This window comes from Lynx canadensis, chromosome D2 (assembly GCF_007474595.2).
Source record: "Lynx canadensis isolate LIC74 chromosome D2, mLynCan4.pri.v2, whole genome shotgun sequence".
Lineage (NCBI taxonomy): Eukaryota > Metazoa > Chordata > Mammalia > Carnivora > Felidae > Lynx > Lynx canadensis.
Genome location: NC_044313.2, coordinates 56296019 through 56318044, shown reverse-complemented (window position 1 = coordinate 56318044; position 22026 = coordinate 56296019). Strand labels below are relative to the sequence as shown.

Below are 22026 nucleotides of genomic sequence, written 5' to 3'. Positions count from 1 at the left end.
GGTTTTGGCCCTTCTCTGAGGGCGGGGTCCGGCCCACCGGGCCCTGAGACACAGGTCTGGACGCAGCCCGGTCTGGCTGCCCCCGGGCCCAAGTCACGTGGTCTCCCAGGCTGCCCTTCCCAGCCTTGGCATCCCTCCAGGGGCTCGGGTCAGGCCTTCTGGGGCGGCCGCCAGCACTCACCCTTCCAGAAACTGCTCCCACACCAGGGCCGGCTTTCTGAGAAGCACCCGGCACGTCTCACAGAAAGGGCAGCACCCAGGCGGGGTCCGACATGGTGTTCCGGAGAGACTGACGATGGATACCCTCTACGTGTGGTGATGGACGTCAACTGGCCACTGCGGTGGTCTTTTCACAATGTGTACGTAGACTGAGTCATCGAGCTGGACACTTGAAGCTAATATAAGGTTATACGGCAGCTCTATCTCAACGGTAATTAAAAACCCCTCTAGCCCCACACAGCTTACTGTCTACGTTAATAAGACTTTGTTATACCACCGTCTTCTTCAGCATAATGGTCCCATGCCAGGAAGCCCTTGCCCAGGAAGTAAAAGTTGTAAAGAAGTTTGTTGTTCATTCTGGGAGCTTCCCGAATCATTTAAAGGAACCAACTGCTCAATTCTTCAGTGAATAGCATCAGCCAAGAGTGTACATCTTAAGACTCTCTGAACTCCTTGCCTCAAAATGCCGTCCATCCCTAAACCGGACCATAATCTTCACCCAGCCTCGGGCAACGTGTCTGTCTCCGCCACACTGAAAACCCACCTGAAACCAGACCCCGGAGCCTAACCACCGTGACTTTTGTCCTCCCGCAGGGAGGACGCGAGTCGGACTCTCTCGAGGCAGAGCTTCTCTGCCGCGAGGAGTCTCGAGCTTTGTCTGATGAGCGGACCGATCGGGTGCTATTTTTGGTGAGCCAGCGTTGGGCCAGAAGAAACGGAGCCCTCTGTCTGGCCTTTGGGGTGAGGGTGGGCAGCCTGTATCCAGGTTGATCCAAAATGAAGAAAGAGGGATCGCATGTTCCAGAAAGGCCCTTGGAGATCTTCTGGTGCGGCCCCTTTATAGACAGGAAACGGCCCAGAGAAGGAAAGGGATTTTGTCCAGCTCCGCACTAGCTAGGGTTGTTACGGGATTCAATGAGTTAGTATCTGCCACCTGCTTAGATGACACTAAACTCTGTCTGTTAAATAAAAATAATGGAGTCTGTGGCACAAAACTCAAGACAAACTGAGTTGGTCTTTCAGATTTAGAAAACAAAATCGGACTTAAATTTTTTTTTTTTTTTTTTTAACGTGCGGTGTCTGGGTGGCTCAGTCATTTGTGCGTCCAAGTCTCCATTTTGGTTCAGGTCATGATCTTGCAGTTTGTGGGATCGAGCCCCGTATCTGGCTCTGTGCTGACGGTGCATAGCCTATATGGGACTCTTCCTTTCTCTTCCCCTCTCTCCGCTCCTACCCTGCTCATACTCCCTCTCTCTCAAAATAAGTAAACATTTAAAGACATTTTTAAGAGAGAGGGGGCGTGGGCACCTGGGTGGCTCACTCGATTAAGTGTCTGACTTTGGCTCAGGTCATGATCTCCTAGTTTGGGGGTTCGAGCCCTGTGTCAGGGTCTGTGCTGACAGCTCAGAGCCTGGAGCCTGCTTCGGATTCTGTGTCTCCCTCTCTCTCTGCCCCTCCCCTGCTTGCTCTCTGTCTCTCTCTCAAAAAATGAATAAACATTAAAAATTTAAAAAAAAATAGAGAGAGAGAGAGAGAGAGAGAGCACACATGCGAGTAGGGAACAGCAGGTCCCTTCATCCTTTTCCAAGTGTGCGGCACCCCCAGGGCTGGCATCTGTCTGTCCTGCAGCAGCATGGTTCTTGGGCATGTATCACTCCTACCGGCAGGGCCTGCACCCATCTGGGAGTATTCTGAGTATTACCCCAGGGTATCCTTTTTAATCTCAAGTTTCCAACAAGAGGGGCAGCCCCTGGGGTTTAACACCCAGGCCACGCGAGGTCTGTGTGGACAGAATAAACAAAGCGCCAATCAGGCAGATGAAACCAATGCATTCTTTATTGCAGACTGAAGCTAAGGGCTCATTCACACTGGGGGCTGTGACTAGGGGGTTTCTCTGACTGCTCAAGCTTTCCCAGACAGGCGAGGGCAAACTCTCCAAGAGGAGTACAAAAGAACGTCCAGAAGCAACTCCTGCAACGGGCCTGACGTGAGGACCTAGAAGCAGGAGCTAGCTCTGCAGAGGTTAACCAGAAAGGCAGTGTCCAGAGGGCCAGGCAAGCCCAACCCTCATATCTTGGTGACTTCAGGTCATTCCCTTCACCGGGAGAGTCACACACACTCTGAAAAGATCTAAGGCCCGGGGTCTCCCAGAGCTAGTTTAGGGAGGGGGGTGAGCACAGACTCAGAGGCTTGGAGTAGCAGGGGGAGGGCTGAGAACCTCAGCCACAGGGCCACCCCTAGGCCGTTACTTCTCAAACGGTAAAGTGCTTACAGGAATCACCTAGGGCTCTTGTTGAATGCAGGTGCTGATTCTGGAGTTCTGGGGTGGGGCCTGAGATTCTGCATTTCTAACAAGTTCCCATGGATGCCAGTGCTGCTGGTCCACAGACCACACTTTGAGTTGCAAGGCTCTGGCCATACAGCGCCTTTGTGCGGATCAGAAAAGCGCACCTCCTCTTTGACAAGGAGTAAGCCCACCCCAGGGCACAGAGCAGGCAAGGCCTGGACCACAGTTCTCACTCACCCACCGCGGACCCTGCAGCCCCGAAAATCCCACCCTGACCTCCTCCTCGCCCTGCAAACCCCTTTCCCAGAGCTTGGAAAGCCAGGCCTTATGAGATGAGCATCTCCCAGGACACTGAGTGCTCAGTGATGGGCCAACAGTGGTGGTCAACAGTCCTTGCCAAGAGACAGGGGGCCTGGGCAGGGGGGAAGGAACACAGCAGTCTGAGAATGAAGCTCTGGGCTGGGAGTGGCTTAGCCCTGGGGGTGGAAGAGTGGCTACCAGTGCATGGATGCAGGGTTTGGTGGCCTGGCCTGCCCCAAGTCCTGCAGCCTTGGGTGTCTCCCGACCAAGACGAAGGTCCGGGCCAGATGGGCTGTGGACTGTGAGTCTGCCCGCTCCACGGATGAGTAGACGGGAGCTAGATACCTGGGGGATTGAGAGATCAGGGATTCTCCAAACCACAGATGCTATCAGAAATCAAGAGCCCCAGGCCCTCTCCTGGTAGGAAGCCAGTTGTCCCTGTTTGCCAGGTACTGTCCCCGTGGTAGCACTGACATCCCGTGTCCCAGGAAACCCCTCAGTCCCGGGCAGACAGGGGTGGTAGATAGCCCTGTGGCTTGGCCACATCCTAGACTCCAGGTGGAGGGTCCAGGAATGACTAGGTCATCAGGCTTTGGGCGGGAGCTTGGGAGCTGGCCAGCCACAAATCCAATGGTCCATAGAGCCTTCTGCCCCCCCGGTGGACCAATGGTGAGGCAGTGGGGCTGCTGCCAGAGGGAGACGCCAGAGCCAACTACCTCGTACCAGAGCCACAGGCACAATTGGCTTTGTTTCTCTCAAGTCACCTCTCCTGGGACTCAAGGGGTGATGCCAGGCTCACCCGGTCTGTCCTCAGAACTTCCTACGCCACTGATTGCTTAATCATGAGGGAGGACGGAGCAGACCTGATTTGCTCCTCCTGGTTCCTGGCCCGATGGGCCACTGGGCTCCTATATACACGTTCTCAGCTCTGGCCAGAGCACACGACCACATTTTGGCCACGGCTTTCCCGTGTCTCCCGGTTCAGGCTCCTGCCGATCCAGAGACCCACAGGGCTGAGGATAGGGCCCCAGAGGGGGCCTCATGTGGGTCAGTCCTCGGGAAATGATAAACGGATGGAGGTTGTCTTCTAGTCCTCTCAGGGCAGAGGCTGGTTCTCAACACCAGAAACAAGGTCTCAAACCCACAGGGACCCAGAAAGCGCTCGGCGACGGCCATCTGTGGGCTCAGAAGGTGCCCGATGATTTGAAGGTGACTTGAAGGCATCTGTTGCCCGAAAAGCCTCCAAGGAGCTCAGAGGAGGCAAAGGCCCTCTCCGCCACTGCCCGTTTCCCCAAGTAACAAGGCTCAGAGAGGGTGGGGGTCCTGCCCAAGTGTGCACAGAAGCTGTGAGCGGCCAGGCTCCAGCCCCACCTCACCTCCTCCGTCTGGGCATTCCAGGGCCCGCTACTGCTCTAAGCTATCTATCCGGGGCCGGCTGCACCCCCTCCCACCACGTGCTCTTTGGCCCACCCGCCCCCAGCCCCCCAGGCTCGGCCTCCCATGGGTCTGTGGGACTCCCTCCCCTCAGGGTGCCAGGCCAGGTGGCCTCTGTCCCTTGCTGGGTGGGCACGAGGAGGGAGGCCTAAGGTGGAGGGGGCCGTGCGCCCTCAGGAGACACGAGCATGTCAAACTTGATGAGTGGCGGAGCGATGGCGCGCACCTCAGCGTTCAGCGGGTTGAAGCGGAGATTGACGCGGCGCAAGGCGGACATGGCGGCCAGCTTCTCCACGGGTACGTCTGTTGAGAAGAGAGGACAGGTCAGGGGGGCCCAGGTAGGTAGGGACAGGAAGACGCCGATCCAGCTCTCCATCAGCCCCCGCACTTGGGCTTAGCTGCTGGCTCCCAGCCCCGGGTGGGGGGCCCTCGGGGCCCATCACCCCATTACAACCACACTCCGGGAAACATGCCCCCAAACCCAGTTCAGCGCTAGGATTGTCATTTGTCCCAGCAAAGCCTCTCCTGGGTAGAACTGGAACTGAAAACAGGAACTCAAGCAAATACTTGTGTACGAATGTCCACGGCGACACTAGTCACAGCAGCCAATGCCCACCGACAGGGGGGAGGATACACTGAGTGTGGTTAAATCCCAACAGCCGAATACCATTCAGCCATGAAAAGGAAGGAAGCACTGACAGACGCCATGACTGGGATGAGCCCCAGAAACATCACGCTCCACGAAAGAAGCCAGACACAAAAGGTCACATAGCGTAGGATTCCATTTATAGGAAAGGCCCAGAATGGGCAACTCCATGGAGACAGAGAGTAGACTAGTGATTGCCGGGGGTGGGGGAGTGGGTGCAGGGCCTCGGAACCAGGTAAAGTGAAGGTTGCAGAACACCGTGAATGTACCGAATACCACCGAACTGGGCACTTTAAAGTGGTTCATTTTATGGGGAGCCTGGGTGGCTCCATCGGTTAGGTGTCCGACTCTTGAGCTCAGCTCAGGTCTTGATCTCATGTTGTGAGTTCAAGCCCCACGTTGGGCTCTGTGCTGGGTATGAAGCCTACTTAAAAATAAATCGATACGGGGCACCTGGGTGGCTCAGTTGGTTGAGCATCCGACTGGCTCAGATCATGACCTCATGGTTCGTGGGTTCGAGCCCCGCATCGGGCTCCGTGCTGACAGCTCAGAGCCTGGAGCCTGCTTCGGATTCTGTGTCTCCCTCTCTCTCTGCTCCTCCCCCATTCATGGTCTTTCTCTGTCTCTCAAAAATAAACATTAACATTTTTTTAAAAAAATCAGTAAATAAAATGGTTAATTTTATGATACATGAAATTTACCTCAATTTTAAAAAAAGAAAGAACAAGGCAGCAGCTATATTTGCTCTTGCTATCAGTAGAGTCTCATATCTAACCTTTAGGATCACTCAGTCTTCAGGTCAAGATCCCGCAGGCCACGTTAACAGCTGTGAGCAAATGACTAATCCTAATAATATTATAGGATATACCTTGCCGGGTGGCTTGAGGACAAACGGGAGAGTAGATGTACTCCGCCCAGTACTTGATGAACATCAGATACTACTATGAAAAGGAACTGACGCCCAGAGAAATTGAGGAAGTTGCTCAAGTCAACCCAAGGTCCCAAACTCATAATTAGCTGAGCCCAGGTTGGAATCTGAGTTCTCAAAAAGACTGCAGGAGTCCAGGGAGGAAGGGGCCAGGCCGGGCATAGAGATGGCAATCGAGCCAGGACGTGAAGGGTAGGTGGGATCTGAATGAGGGGAAGGAGTATTTGTGGCGGGAGGGAGGGAGGGGCGAAAGAATGGGACCAGGGTGCCAGAGTGAGAGCTGGGCGCAGTGAGGGGACTGGGAGGTCGTGTCAGTGGCATCTAGATGACATCTTTCAGGCCCAGATCCTGAGGGCACAGCTGTGCAGTTTGGAACACCAGGGCCTATAGGACCTCTCAGGCCAGGGAGCCAGGCCCTCCCATGGGGCCCAGGGAGACGTGAGGGACAACCACTCTGTGTTTCCGTTCCCCACTTTGGAGCACTGTAAGGGACAGTCTACTTAGGAGAGGGCATGTTGTAGTTTAGAGAATGTTCCAAGCCACCTGGGTTCAAATCCCAGCTGTGCCCTTTTCTAGCTGTGTATCCTTGGGCAAATTAAACCAACTTTCTGTGACTCAGTTTCCTCACCTGTGAAATGGGGGGAATAATACCACCTATCCAATAAGGTCGTCCTAAGGCTCCGAGGAGTTAATACAAGGCACTCAGAACAGTGGCTGCATATAGCCGGCAACCAACCAGGAGCCAGTGGCATGACACGCAGGCCCAGACGCCCTGGAGGCAAACATTCCCTCCGCCCTGATCCAACTCTGCAAAGCAGCCCACACACCGTGTGACCTCCCACTCCAGCCAGGACGGGGCCAGGCCATTAGTAATGACAAAAATCAACTCCTACCTCTTTTGCGTGCCTTGCGTTGGGCAGATTGAGGGTTTTCTGCTCCTGTGGTTGTTTCGTTTTTAATTTTAGACCACTTTGACACGTTATAATATAGCGATATAGGTATTTTTTTAGGTGGGCTCCAGCGTGGGGCTTGAATTCACGACCCTGAGATCCAGACCTGAGCTGAGATTAAGAGTCGGACACTTAATCAACTGAGCCACCCAGGAGCCCCCACATAATTTTAACTTAGGTCAATGGTACTGTATTATAGATCTCAGTCTATTTATGTTTTTTCCCAGAGCACCACCACTTTGTTTTTGATATACATGTAAGCAAACGCCTCAGTTACAGGAAGGCGTACAATCAGGTATGCACTCCTCCTGTGACCTCCATCCAGATCGAGCTATAACACATAGGGTTCTCTTGTGCTTCTTTCCAGTTTATCCCCACCCTGACTTTAAAAAAAAAATTTTTTTTTAATGTTTATTTATTTGTGAGAGAGAGACAGAATGTGAGTGGGGGAGGAGCGGAGAGAGAGGGAGACACAGAACCCGAAGCAGGCTCCAGGCTCTGAGCTGTCAGCCTAGAGCCCGACGCGGGGCTCGAACTCACAAACCGCAAGATCATGACCTGAGCCGAGGTCAGACGCCTACCGACTGAGCCACCCAGGCGCCCCAACCCACCCTGACTTTTTTCACCATTGATTCATTTGCCTATGCCTAAGCTTAAGACAAGTGGAACCTACTAGTCTGTGTCCAGCTTTAGACCTTCAGTGTAAGAATATTTTTACTTGGGGACATTTTAAATATTATTTTCTCAGGTTACTCTTTTTTACCTGGAAATAATTTCTTACTTATAAAAAGTTGTAAAGGTAAAAACAGTACAGAGAATAGCACATACCTTTCACCAAGATTCACCAATTAACATTTTACCCTCTTTGCTTTATCATTTGTGCAAATGCCCGCTCGCTGTCTCTCTCTCTACACACGCACACGCGCACACACACACACACACACACACACACACACACCTTTTTTCTGACTTGAGGGTAACATATATCATGGCCCTTTATCCCTACTTCATTGTGTATTTCCTAAGAATAGACATTCTCTGTTGTAAACATAGCTGTCAATTTCATGAGTTTCTACTGAGAGAACAGTTACCTAACATAACGGCCCATATTTCAGTTTTCTTAGGTGACCTAACCATGTCCTTTGTAGCAGTCCCTCCCTCCCTCCGGTGCAGGGTCCAGTATAGGGTCAGGTATTGCATTTAGTTGTCCTCTTTGGGCTCATTTGTCATTTTTATGACACCACCATTCTGGAAGAATATCACGGCCATCATCTGTCTTTTTGATAAAGAGTCCCACATTTTGGGGTACCTGGCTAGTTCAGTCAGTAGAGCATGTGACCCTCGATCTCAGGGTCATGAGTTCAAGCCTGATGTTGGGTGTGGAGCCTGTTTTTTTTTAAAAAAAAAAAACCGTTAAAAAGAAAAAGAGTCCCACAGTTTGTGTTTATCCGGTGCTTTATGGGTTCTCAGCTGAAAGACTGCAGAGGTGGTATGGTCTTGGGGTATCACCCATCTGTCCTTCATAAGTGATGTTAACTGTCATCACTGAGTCGAGGTGTTACTTGATTTCCCCACTGTATAATTACTGTTTTGTCTTTTTTCCTCCCTTGCAATGTAGAAGAAGTCTGTGGGGACACAGCTGAAGAGCACGCAAATATCCTGCTCATGAAAATTAAAATCCATCGCCTCTAGATTGAACACCTGCTGATTCTTGCCTCATCTGTTCTTTATGATGGTTGCAAATTGACTTTCCAAATCCAGCAGGCCCTCAGCATTTTACCATAGGCAAGAGCCTTCCCTCTCCCGCATTTATCCATTTACTATCGATATGGATTCCTGTATTCCCAGCAGTTTTTTTGCTTAACTAATGATCGTCCGTGTCAAGTGCTGGTGATTTTGGCTCTTTGTGTTAAGTTTCTCAAACCCCACAACAGCCGCATGGCTGAGTACCACTGTTACCTCCACTTTATAGTGAGGAAAGCCACGGAGAGGTAACCTGGCCATGGTCACGAAGCTGCAAAGTGCTGGGATATGAAGCCAGGCCGGCTGGCCCGAGTTCATGCTTTTCAGGCCACCTCCTATCCGGCCCTCCAGCCTGGCATCCATTCCTCCAACTCCCCACCAACCATGAGAACTGTCCACGGTGCCCTGAGGAGACAGAGAACAGTCCTCCGACGGGGCTTCCCGGGACTCAGCAGGAGCGTGTGGCTTTCTTACCAGGGCACTCAGAGCTCTCTGGGCCACCCAGCCGGGAATAGTCCCTTCCAGAGCCCAGGGACTCCCCCTCTGAGGGAAGCTAGGGGCACAGAATCTCTGAGCCCTCTAAGGCCCCCATGGCAGGCATGGCATCTTTGCTAACCTGCCCTGAGAGCAAGGGTTTCCTGGAGATTTCTCAGAATCATTCCAGAATCTCCCACGCCTCCTTGTTCTGTGCTGGGTCACAGTGCAGGGTGGGGGAGATGGTTAAGATGCTAAAGAGAGCTTTGGGATCAGAAACAGAGAACTAGGGGCACCTGGGTGGTTCAGTCGGTTAAGTGTCCAACTTCAGCTCAGGTCATGATCTCACAGTTCATGGGTTTGAGCCCCACGTCAAGCTCTGTGCTGACAGCTCTGAGCCTGGAGCCTGCTTTGGATTCTGTGTCTCCCTCTCTCTCTGCCCCTGTCCCACTCGTGCTCTCTCTCTCTCAAAAATAAATGTTAAAAAAAATTTTTTTGAAAAGAGCTACTTACTTGGAAACCTTACCTTCTTCACTAATTAGCAGCAGCTTTGTCATGGTCATGGCCACCAACACAGCCAGCAATGTGGGTGGGGGACAGACACCATGCTCTCTGCTCCCCGCTCACCCAGATCGGAAAACCCCTTTGCATTGGGCTTTTCAGAGCTAAAGTCATTTCCCAGGGTATTGTAACCCCCACGTGACACAGGACATCAAGGCTCAGGGAGGCTGAGCACCTTGTGGAAGTGGGCTCAGCAAAGGAGGCTGCTTCTGGGAACTGATATTGGAGGCCCTGTGCTGGCTGGTTTCTCACAATAACCCATTTTGCAGATAAGGAAGCTGAGCCTCAGATTCCTGGTGATGACAGAGATTCTCTGACCCTACTTCGGCTTCCCCGAATTCTTCAATTAAAATTAAGAGCCTGACTTTTGTGCTTCTGTGTTCGACTCTCACTGTCTAGTTTAGAATCCTGATAAACTGGGTTAGCCAGGATCCTCCAGCCTTGGTATCTGATCGGATTCGTCATTTTCCACCACCCCCAGGTGGGGTCTGCTCACCCTGGCCTGCCTGCAGCAAGAATCCTGGGAGGTCGGTTCAGCCTCACTCACCCCTGATAACCTCCTCTTTGTAATTTCCGCCCACTGATCCCCCCCGCCCCGCCCCTGCTCCTTGGCTATCAATTCCCACGTGTCCACGCTGCACTTGGGATCAAGCCGGTTCTGCACTACAGTCTCTTCTCTAGTGTAACAGTCCCGAATAAAATCTGTTTTTACTGCTTTCATCACTGACCAGCTCTGATTTTTCTTTGACAGGGCCCAGTAAGTGGTGAAGGCAGGACAATTCCTAAATCCCCAGATCCCTGTGTTTCGTCCCACAACGCTGAGGGGTAAGGCCAAGGCCAGAGTTGGTCTCCATCCGCCGGCCCTTCAGCCCCTGCAAGGGAATCATGGCAGGCAGGTGTCACTGAGCAACTCGCTAAGGGCCGGGCCCCGAACTGAGGGCAACGTAGCCTCGACTGTCAATACGGCCTCACTTCAGAGATGGGGACTGAGGCTCCAAGCTGCTAAGTCACCCCTTCTCCCCACCTGCCACTGGGGACCACTGGTCCTGCCTCACTTTCTCCAGAGGGGGTTGGACTAGGATTTCTCTCTCTCTGGCCTCTTGACTCCATCCCTGGGCCTGGGAGGCCAGGGGCCTGAAGAACGACTGGTGCTCATGAGAGCGGGACAGAGGAGGGGGTGTCTTCCGACGACGTCCCTGCCACAGGTCTGCTGGGCATGACATGAAGACCAGTTGCGGCCCAGCCTTGGAGCAAATCCCCACAACTCCTGGCCTAGAGACAGCAGTGCTGCCTGAGTTCCCAGCTGTCATTTCCAAGTCCACCACGAGGCCGGCCTCTCCAGGGTCCACGGTGCTCTCCAAGCCACTCTGCTGACAGACAGTGATGCCCCCTCAGGTGCAGAGCCGGGATTAGGCGTGGCTCCTTGCCTTGACTCAACCGTTCAAGCCGTATAAGCAGCTTGGAGGAAGGCGCAGTGGGGCCAGCACACCGTGTCAAAAACAGCAGAGTCGACGAACCGGAGCAGCCAAGCTAGGAAGCGGCAAGCCCAAGGGGCCAGCTAGAAGTTTCCGGATAAGGCTTAAAGAGGAAAATGTATGCTCACAGCATCCTGAGGAGAGACAGAGACGGCTGCGGGGCGGAGCAGGATCTGAAGTGATCTGCATTTTGTGGATGGGGAAACAGAAACCTGGAGAGGTTAAGTAGGCTTCCCAAGGCCACCAAGGCACATCGGCATCACGGAGGTAACAAAAGCCGTTCTCTGGACTTCGGCGCATCTGGAGAGGAAGAGGGCCTCGACTCTCCCCTCTCCCGTGGGCCATGCTCTCGTTACCATTTGGCGAGGTCCTGCTGGCCCTCATATTCCAGCTCAGGCTACCTCCTGTCATTCTCTACGGTGTACAACCGAACTCCCACAATACTTCACACCAGACACGTACTGTGGATCCTGTTCTGAGACCGATGGGTATGTTTGTTCACCCTGCAAATGCGATACCTAGCACAGTGCCCACAGGGTGCTCAACAACTATGTGCTGGGTGAATGAATGAATGAATGAATGTTCTGCCTCCTAAACTAGCTCCTAAGTTCTTTCAGGCTTGGGACCGCGCTGGGCTCCACTGTCACCACCACTTGCTTAAGCAACTCTGACCGCAGTACATTCAAGAGTTGGGGCCCTTCCCCTGGCCTGACCCATTCTGTGCACATATTCCAGGCAGGACCAGGCGTCTGTGGACCAAGGTTGTTACAGGTCGCAGGCCCTTTAGCACCAGCCATCCAATTTAGAAAATGAGAAAACACTGATGAGCAAAACCAAAATCGCCCATGTCCCACCATCTAGAGCCAATCACCTTTAGCGTGTTAGTACGTGGCCTTACGGCATCTTCGCTTTGCATGTGCGTGTGAGGAGCATCAAGAGCTCAAAAATGGCCTCCTAGATACTATGCCATAACGCGCTTTTCTCGATGACGGATTGTAAACAGCTTTTCAGGTTGCCAGTCAGCGACATTTTTATGACTACATGGCCGCCCGTGGTATGCAGAGGGACACTCAAGTTGTTTTCGACCTGCAGTATGACAGATAACGAACAGGCAGAGTCCGCAAGGCATTCTGGGGATACCTCACCTCTCAGCCTGTGACTGCAGAATGTAGGATGGGAGTTCCAGAATCCTTTTTTTTTTTTTTAAATGTTTTATTTCTTTATTTTGAGAGAGAGAGAGAACATGCAAGCAGGGGAGGGGCAGAGAGAGAGGGAGAAAGAGAATCCCAAGCAGGCACTGCACCGTCAGCACAGGGCCCCACGGAGAGCTTGATCTCATGAACCACGAGATCACGACCTGAGCTGAAACCAACGGACTCAGCCACTCAGAGGCCCCTAGAGTACTTTTATGAAGCCCGAATAATGCTCCTCTGACTCTCCCAGGGCCCCCAGTGCATGGCTGTGATGGTGATGAGCTTCCACGGTGAGGCCTAAAGCCACACGGAGGCCCGTGGTAGAGAAGGAGGACCCCACCCTGGCCTCAACACCGGGAGTGCTCAGCGTGGGTGGGGCACAGTCCACTGCACCTTCCTGTCACCTCACCGGGCTGCAGTGGTGCCTCCAGGCCCTGTCTGACCCTCCTCCTCCCGCTGCAGACAGCCATCCCAGACTCTTGTCTCTGTCTGTGGCAGCTTGCAGTAATCAATAAAAGCAGACTCAGAGTGGGCAGTATTTAGAGGAAATTACTTCCCTGAGGTCGGCTTGACCTTACTTCGTTAATCATTAGCACCACCGACTGGCAAACTTGTTCTGTGCTCCAGAAGGACCCGCTAGAGACAGGATGATAAACACAAGCACTCCGGAGGGCTCTTCTTCATACATGTGGCACCCACGGACTAAAAGGACCCTGAGAGGAGAAGGGGTCTGGGCCCAGAGAAGGGGCAAAAGGTATTGAGCGACCCGCCCAGCACAGAGAGAACCCAGCAGGGACCAGCAGCCTCGGATTCTTGCTTTGGGTGGGGCTGGGCCCCATGACATCTAAGGTCCCTTCTCGAATTAGGGTCCGGGGCTCCCTATCCTGGTGGCCCAGGGTACAAGTTCTCTGGCTTCCCTGGCAGCTTAGAAACTAAGCATGGCACCCGTTGCCTGCCGCGGGCTGGAGCACACGGGAGAGTTTACACATGGCTGGCTGTCCCACCTCTGACCTGGATGATCTCCTTCTGGCCAGAATTCCTGATTTTCCAAGACTCTGAGGAGTGTGGAGTCTGCACCTTTGGGACACCTCCTCACAATGGCCTTGGAGGTGCTGGGTCAAGATGCAGGGGCAGCACCCCAGGCCAGGCACCTTAGGCCTATTGGCAGCGACCGGGAAGTCATCTTAGCCTCTCCAGGTGACTGTGGCCACATTCGTGCTCGAGAATCCAGGCTCGCCTGGCAGCCGGGTCTGTCCCCATTCCTCAGCCTTGATGCAACCCTTGGTGCCTGGAAACTTAATCGACTAAGATCAAGGATGTCGTGCTAAGCTCGGCAGAGCTTCGAGTCCCCACTCAAAATGCCACAAGAGACAACGAGGCAAACTATGGTAACCTGGCAAGACAGGGAATTACGTCCGTAACAAGAAAGCACATTCACATGTGCATCCCTCACTCACGGCTGGGTCTGTCCCTCCGGAAGGCTTGGAAGGAGCCAGACGGTGACAGTGTCTGAGCCTATCCCTTCCCACAGAACCTTGGACCGAGCATCCTAGCAGGGTGGGAGGCAGGGAGAGGGGTACAGGAAGAACACAGAAGCAGCCCCTGTCCTCAGGAGGCACAGAGGACAGTGCAGGCCCCTGGTGATCCTGCAAGCTGAGCTCCACAGCCCTCAGGGAACACTGTGTGGATCGGGGGTTCTGAGCCCCCTGCTGAAAGACAGGCCATCTGGGGGAGTGGACAGGGCAGGGACCCCCAGTCCTTAACCTCGGACCTGCCATTTAAAATTGTGCAACCTCGGGGGCATCTGGGTGGCTCCAACCTCGGGGTGCCTGGGTGGCTCAGTTGGTTTAGCATCCAACTCAGTTTCGGTTCCGGTCATGATCTCATAGTTTGTGGGTTCGGGCCCCTTGTCAGTCTCTGGGCTGTCAGCCTGCTTGGAATTCTTTCTCTCTCTGCCCTCTGCATCCCCCCAGTATAAATAAACTTAAAAAAAAAAATAAATTTGTGCAACCTCAGGCAGGCCCCTTAACCTCCCTGAACCTCAACCTCTCATCTATAAAATGGTCCTCAGCTTCACAGGTTCACAGGGGCCATTATGGAGGGGACCATAATGTGCTCCTCACTCCCCAAGGTTACCCCCACTCCCCAAGGATAAGGTTACCAAGCTGTGGAGAATGTAGTAGGCACCTCAGGGAGAGGATGGGGAGCACGGAGTGTTTTAAGAATCTACTACTGTGGGACGCCCAGGTTGGCTCAGTCGATTAAGCATCCGACTTTGGCCTCAGGTCATGATCTCAAGGTTCATGAGCTCGAGCCCCACATCAGGCTCTGTGCTGACAGCTCAGAGCCTGGAGCCTGCTTCGGATTCTGTGTCTCCCTCTCTCTCTGCCCCTCCCCTGTTCGCGCTGTCTCTCTCTCAAAAATAAATAAACATTAAAAAAAAAAAAAAAAGAAGAATCCACTACTGTGGTGCCAGACAGTAGATTCTCTGGTGGTGAGCAGAGCAGAGGGTAACATGTAGACTTGTTAATCACTATAATAACGTACACCTAAAACTAACGTAATAGTGTCAACTGTACGAAAAAAAAAAAAAGAAAGAAAGAATCCATTAATGAACCTAGACACGCTTTTTTTTCTCCTTCACAACAAGCTTCAGAGAAAGAGAAACAAAGGAGGAGAAAAGTCCCTGCTGTGATTCCCTCCTCCACGTCCCCAGGTTGGCCAGCAAAGGAGGGCTGACGAGCTTCTCCTCCCGCACACTCTTTGGCCCGGCTCTGATAGGCGATCAAAGATGGATCATAACAATTCTCATAAATAAATAACACAGTCTTACTGGCTGCTCTGGAGACAGCTAATAAGTAAATCAAATTGCCTGGCCCTTGCTTGGCATTTATCTTTCCGGTCAGACTTCCGGTCTTTGCTCTACTGTGCCTACTGTTCCTCCCTGACGAAGTCTCTGTTCTCCCCCCACAACCCCCCTCATGTGGGCCACTGGAAGGCCCCCCCCCCCCCGCCTCCAGAGCCACCACCCCCGCCGCACCCACAACCCCAGGCTGGTCTCTTTTAGTTTTCTTCCAACTGCCTAAAGAATGACAATTCTGTTGTGGACTCTCCCTCCCTCCCTCCAGCTGGCTGTGTTCCTGTATCTATAACGGGCTTGGGGGACCAGAATTGTTGAACCTGCTGTGTGTATGGCAAGTGTCAGGCAGGGCAGGGGTGACCGGATATGCAGATAGGAGTATAATCACCTCCCCTAAAGGTTCTTCTCCCAGGGGCGGGGGCAGATGTGAAAATGGCTCCTTTGAAAATTCTCCTCCATGCTTGGAAACGAAGGTTGCTAATGCTAACTTTACAAACCCTTCTGCTCAGATTTAGGGCCACTGTCAGAGAATTAAGACCTCCCTTACTATTGGAAAAAGAAGAAAAGCTCCTAAGATAACCACCAGGTAAGAAGCAGCTAGGTAGCCCCCGCCCCCACCTCCCAACCCCCAGGGAAACCAGCTTCTAGAAAAACAAAACAAGCTGAAGTTGGTAGTGGGAGAGAGTGGTCAAGACGCTAACAATAGCAAGGAAGTGGGGAGATGTGAGCCAGCGGTGTGCTGGCTAATGTTTAACAATCTACTCCCTGAGGTGGGAAAAATCCGATTTGTAGCATTTACTGTTTTGTTTTGTTTTGTTTTTTGTGGTGCAAATACTCCCACCATGGCCAATTCCAAGCTACTAAGGTGAGGCCACTGAATCTGACCGTGCACCGCCAGCACCCTGCTGGAGAGCCGTGTTGAGCAGCCCACCCCAGCAGGACCGCAGGCCCCTGAGTGAAAGGTGCCGGAGCTCAGGCCAAGTCCCCATTTCAACTAGGATTCTCCGGCATAAACTTGTACCTTGGGAACGGGCCCACTGTTTTGTTATCTGTGCGTCCTCAGTTGCCTTTGGCTTATTGATGGAGTTCCCTCTGAAAATGCTAGATATGCGTGCTGTCCTACAGGGAGGAGAGAGGGTTCAGGGGCACTGGGGCAGTGGGGCCCCATGCTCAGGGTCCAGGGGACAGTAGGGTCAGTGTGAAAGGAGAAGCCCAAGGGAAAGATGCAAGTCCACAGGGCTCACCCCTGCCCCTCTCCCAGCCAAGCCCAGCGGTCAGGGCCAGGCTGTCGATTTTCTCATCCTGATGTAGCTACAGACACACACACAGACACCGGGAGGAGGAGGGAGGTTGCGGCTTCCTCATGACGCGATGTGGGTACTGATGGAAGGTTCTGGTTCAGCAGTTCTATCACGCCTGCACACTGGAACCATCTGGGGAGTTTGAGAAAATCGTCAAGGCCCAAGCCCACCGCGAGAGATTCTGTTTTAACTGGCGTGGAGTGTGGTCCGGACATGAGGGTTTTTTTTTTTTTTTTTTTCAACGTTTATTTATTTTTGGGACAGAGAGAGACAGAGCATGAACAGGGGAGGGGCAGAGAGAGAGGGAGACACAGAATCGGAAACAGGCTCCAGGCTCCGAGCCATCAGCCCAGAGCCCGACGCGGGGCTCGAACTCCCGGACCGCGAGATCGTGACCTGGCTGAAGTCGGACGCTTAACCGACTGCGCCACCCAGGTGCCCCCGGACATGAGGGTTTTTAAAAGCTCCCCAGATGGTGTGAATGGGCAGCTGGCTCGAGCGCTGCTGGACGTACGAATGAGGCTTGACGGGAGAATCCAGTGAAAGTACGCATACAGCCCTTCCGTCCTGGGATGCTGCCAGCTGTTCTGCTCTGTGAGGCAGAGCTTTCAGGAGCGGGGCTGACAGCCTACATGGTCTGGGGAATCCTGCCTCATCATCTTAGACCCTACTATGCACCCCAAGGGAGCTTCCTTCCAACCAAAGTTACGTGCTTCCGCTGTAACTCTGTTGTGGCTTTCTATCTCCCTGCAGCAAAAATCTCTCCCTATGCCGAGCACTGTCCTGAACAGCTGAAGTTCTGGAGCAAGACTGCTTGGGTTGGAACCCTGGCTCTCTGCCTAGGCAGCATGACCATGGCCAAGGTACTTAACTTCCCTATGCCTTGGTTTCCTCCCCTGGGGAGAATAACTGTCTGCCTTATAAGGTTGTCATGAGGATTAGCCAAGAGCATACTCAAAAAGTCGTTAGAGAGGATCAGATGTGAAGTTAATGGTCAGTGAGTTATCAGCTAGTGTAACTGGCCGTGCCACAAGCCCCAGGAGACCGGGGAACATGGCTTGTGCATCCCATCTGTCTCTAGCATAGTGCCTGCCACACAGCAAGCCGTTCAACCAAAAAATGACCGCTGGTGAAATGACCGTGGTGAACAGGTCCACTGCCTAAATTCATGCCTATGCTCCTGCAAGCCTTGTTCCCTGAGCTCTGAGGTTTGGAGCACAGGAGCTACTCTCCAGCACTCTGGACAGGGACAGAAGACTGGCTGGCTGCCTAGCGGAGCGTGCAAGTGTTTTGTTTTAAACAAACGTCAAATAACTCTTTTCTTGCTGTTCGCCTGTGTGCCACGAACAGAATGCCAAGAGCATCTCGGGTAATTGGAGGTTTCAAGTAACCAAGGCTTTACCACCGTGTCTGGCACAGAGAATCCTATTCCATTTGGGCAGAGACCAAGTGTGTGAGAGGTCTTTTGCTCAGAGCTCCACTTGCTCGTTCCCTGTGGGCAGACACGTGAGCAGGGGTTGCAAACAGGAGCTCCCCCCATCACATCTGGGGGCCATGTCTAACTTGCGCTAATTGCTGCTGAAGCCTGTTTACTCCCAGCCTGTCCCACCTCCTGGCTCCACGGGCGGCCAGCACTCCCTGCGCTGTGTGATGATTATCTCCCCAAGCTGTTCGCCAGCTCGAGGGATGCCTGCACCACCGCTCGCTGCCCACGGGCACAGCCTGGTACTGTCACGCTGGAAAAGGGCATTCTGGGAGACAGCATGAGTCTGCGGTGGCGCTCAGGCAAGCTGCCACCTTGAGGGCAAGTCATTCTCCTCCATGACCCCTGACAGTGCTTGGAGGGGAGGGGACAGGGTAAGGCTCCGACTGCTCTCAGCTAGCTATGCTCAAGAGAAGTCCGAACCCAGTGCTCAGGGAGGGGACTGGCTACATTTCCCCCCAGACAGGTTTGGAGCCCTAGATCCAGGCTCAGGAGAAAAGGGTCCTGCCAGCCTTAAAGCCTGCACACAGTGGTCATTCCCTCTTCTCAGCTACTACATGCCTGTCTCAAATCCCTTCCTGCCCAGAAGCAAGAGTGGGACCAGAAATGGCACAGCAGCCTGCTTCAGGGTGTGTGTGTGTGTGTGTGTGTGTGTCTGGTAGGGTAGGCGAGGTGGGTTCCTGGGGACCTGGGTAAGCGCCGCAATTCTCAGAATCCTCTGCAAGGACAACTTTGGCAAACCTTTCTTGGCCAGTTGAGCCCTGCCCTGGATGCTGTGGCCCACTAATTAGCCTCTATCCAACCTTTTAGCAATATGCCCTGCCTCCTCTGTCCTGGTCCCTGGGTAAGTGCAGGAGGCCCAGCAGGCTGGAGGGCAAGGAGCGGGGGAGGAGGCTGAGCAGGCAGCACGCAGCCAGGACTCCAGGCTGGCTGAATGGCAGGACAAGCAGCTGGTGGGAAGTGACCACGGTGGACCCTGACACCAGCTCCAAAGGGTGGAACCATCCTCCCCACTGTGCAGCAGGGATGAAACAGAGCCGTGCAGAGGGGAGGGGACGTGTTCATGCCAATGATGTAAGTGGGGCTTTGGACTTCTGCTACGAAACTCTGAGAGGCCAAAGGAGAGGAGGGACGATGGGAGCACGGTCAGGGTTGAGCGGAGTCCAATGCAGAGGCTGTTTACCTTGGAGGGGGCCCCAGCCCACCAGGAGAGGGGCAGAAGGAGGTGAAGAGGAGTCTGCCCTGACTTCTGCTTTTGTTATCACCATGGGGTGATATCACCCTTCTCTCCGGAGCGAAGACAGGCAGGCAGGCCTGGGGAAACTCTAAGAAGCCTTCCCTGCTTGTGGTTCAAGCTGCGTCTTGGGCCCAGGGGGAGTTCGGAGGGCAGCCGGCACTGACAGATCAAGCACCTGCCCTGGAAAGCTGAGAGCCAAGCCCCCCACTTATGCCACTGCCTGGTCTGCCGGCAGGCAGGGCCTGGTGTCCGGACGCATTTGCTTTGGCCGAGATTCCCCACTTGCCGCCTCCTCATCGTATTGAGCGCCGGTGGGCCTGCAGGGTGGGCGGCACGCCTGCCCTCTCAAAGCCCTTGTGGCCTTGGCACAGTCTCTCCCTGGCCTGGCAGTTCCGATCAACCAGGACCGTGGCCTGGCGAAACCCCAAGTGGTACCAGGTGGAAAATGGAGGCGCTCACAAGATACAACCTGCTGATTTCACGAGTTACTTTGGCAGCTCTGGGCACAGCCCGCTGACACAGCAGCGTGTTACTCATCCCTATTCAGATTAGACCAGCCCCCGCCCCCAACAGAGCCTGGCAGCTCCATGGAGGAGGAGGCCGGGAGGCCAACTTCTCAGCTTTGACCTGTCTCAGGGGCTGACAGGCCCTTCACGTCCACAGGAAGTACGTTTGCTGACCAGCCTCTTGCAAACCACCAGCTAATGAGGCCTTGCGGTGTGCCCTCTCCCAAGGCGAGCTTTCTCTACAGCTCCGGCCCTCTTTTCAGGGCTGAGTGAGGCCAGTGGGGGACAGCCATCCCTCTGCAACCTGCCAACTTGTTTACGGGTGCCTACCAGCCACGTGGCATCCGGCACCTGTTTCTTCACACAGCGACCCACCCCCTCCTCTCCCATCAAATGAAGACTGGACAGGCTCTGGAACACCAAAGACACATGGGCGGGGATGACCAAACACCTGGCTTAAAATCCCAACTCCACCACGTCCTTGTGCAGGCTGCGTCCCCTCTGTGAGCCTCTCTTCTCAGCTGTCAAGTGGTGATAACACCTCCTTTCCAGAAGACAGGCTTGAGCAAATTAAACGAGGTAAATTACAGAGGAGCTGTGCTAGGCGTGCTAGCTATGAGGTTATGAGAAGTTTGTCTACTTTTGTCTCTTTAGATCACTTCTGCTCTTCCAGGGTTTTCTCTGCTTAAAGAACATTTTCGGGGGGCGGGGGGCAGGGGCGCCTGGGTGGCTCAGCTGGTTAAGTGTCCGACTTTGGCTCTGGTCATGATCTCATGGTTTGTGGGTTCAAGCCCCGCGTTGGGTTCTGTGTTGACAGCTCAGAGCCTGGAGCCTGCTTCAGTTTCTGTGTCTCCCCCTCTCTCTATCCCTCCCCGGCTCGTGCTCTCTCTTTTTCTCTCTCAAAACTAAATAAACGTTAAAAAATAAAAAAAATAAAAACATTTTCTGGGGGCGCCTGGGTGGCTCAGTCGGTTGAGTGTCAGACTCTTGGTTTTAGTTCAGGTCAAGTGTCAGTCAGGCTCTGTGCTGATAGCACGGAGCCTGCCTGGGATTTTGTCTCCCTCTCTCTGTCCCTCCCCTGCTCATTCTCTCTCTCCCAAAATAAATAAATACACTTAAAAAAAAAATTTTTTTTTTTCTGGGTTCTAGGGGAAGAACTAGTGAGACTTCCCTCTCTTCCCACTAGAGGGACAGGGGGCTGTGCGGTAGAGAAGGACCAGTCCCACTGGGTCCCCTCCTCCAGGAAGTCCTCCTATGCCCACCTCCACGCCCACCACTCCCTCAGCGTTGCCACCCCACCCCCACACAGCAACCGGAGCCTGCAGAACCTCTCACAGCTGGGCAGCCTGCTAGAGCCCCCCAGGTGAAACAAAGTTGTGTTCCCTCTGCCCCTGTGACATTGACCAGTTTATTCTGTGCAACAGGGTGAGGCTGGAACAGCTGTGTGAACATCAAGGGAGGGCGATCCTGAGGTCTTGGCGGCATCTGTGCCCCCAGCCTAGGAGGACAGCAGACGCTGCGTTCTGGAGGACTTCTCTTGATGAAGGCCAGAGTGCAGCTGTGGCTCTCTGGAAGGATCTGTCTGCCCTGCCTGTCAGAGAAGGGGGAGGACGCTATGATACAGGGCCCAGGACCCCTGTGACACACCGGGCCACAGCAGGGGTGCTGGTGACCCCTTAGGCCAGGCGTGCTCCCTCCAAATCCCCACGGCGCCCCCACTCCCATCCTTGTACTGCAGGACGAGCGTCCTGTACTTGTGGAAACCTTACGTCTGAGGGCTGGTGCATGGCCCTGATAAACTACAACAAGAGACTGAAGTCCAGAGGTGGGGGGCAGGGGCACAGATTCTCAATGAACACGCTGCTGCCCCGGCCTAGGCCACTTGTTAGAAGTGGAGACCCCTGGCCCGTCCACAGAAACTGTGATTCAGTAGGTCTGACAGCGGACCTGGGAGCCTTCCTCTTTTGCCAACACTCCAGGGGGGTTCGGATGTGGGGTCTGTGGCGTGCGCCCTGTGGGATTCTGTGAGGCTTGGAGAGCCAATCGTGCTTGGGGGGGCTGGGGGGCCCAACAGCACAGAGAGCGGCCCTGAGATGGCACCTGGTGCTTTAGGGAATGGCCCTGGACCAGCCTGCGTTGTGCACAGAAACCACTTGGGGACCTTGCTCAGGTGCAGATTCTGACCCCGGAGGAGCGAGGTGGAGCCCGAGGGTCTGCGCTTCTAACGAGCTCCCAGGTGATGCCCCCACTTCGGGTCAGTAGATGACACTTTGCGAAGCCGGAGCCTTGAGCAGGGGTTCTCAAAATTCAGCACACATCCCTATCGCCTGTGGGTGGGGGCCGGTGAACACAAATTGCCCCCTCCCCTCCCCATTTCTGATTGAGGAGGTCTGGGGCTGGAGGCTGTGCATTTCTAACAGGTTCTCGGG

The 22026-nt window shown here is 53.9% G+C and overlaps 1 protein-coding gene across 3 annotated transcripts in view; it reads right to left on the bottom strand.

The window, feature by feature from the left end:
• Nucleotides 1-2037: 2037 nt before the first annotated feature.
• LRRC20 (leucine rich repeat containing 20) overlaps nt 2038-22026 on the bottom strand; it is an 86001-nt gene continuing 66012 nt past the window's right edge. For all 3 annotated transcript variants that reach the window (XM_030335060.1, XM_030335063.1, XM_030335064.1), the window contains one exon: nt 2038-4543. In XM_030335060.1, the coding sequence (XP_030190920.1) occupies nt 4389-4543 (155 nt within the window). In that variant the 3' untranslated portion in view covers nt 2038-4388. The remainder of the gene's footprint in view (nt 4544-22026) is intronic.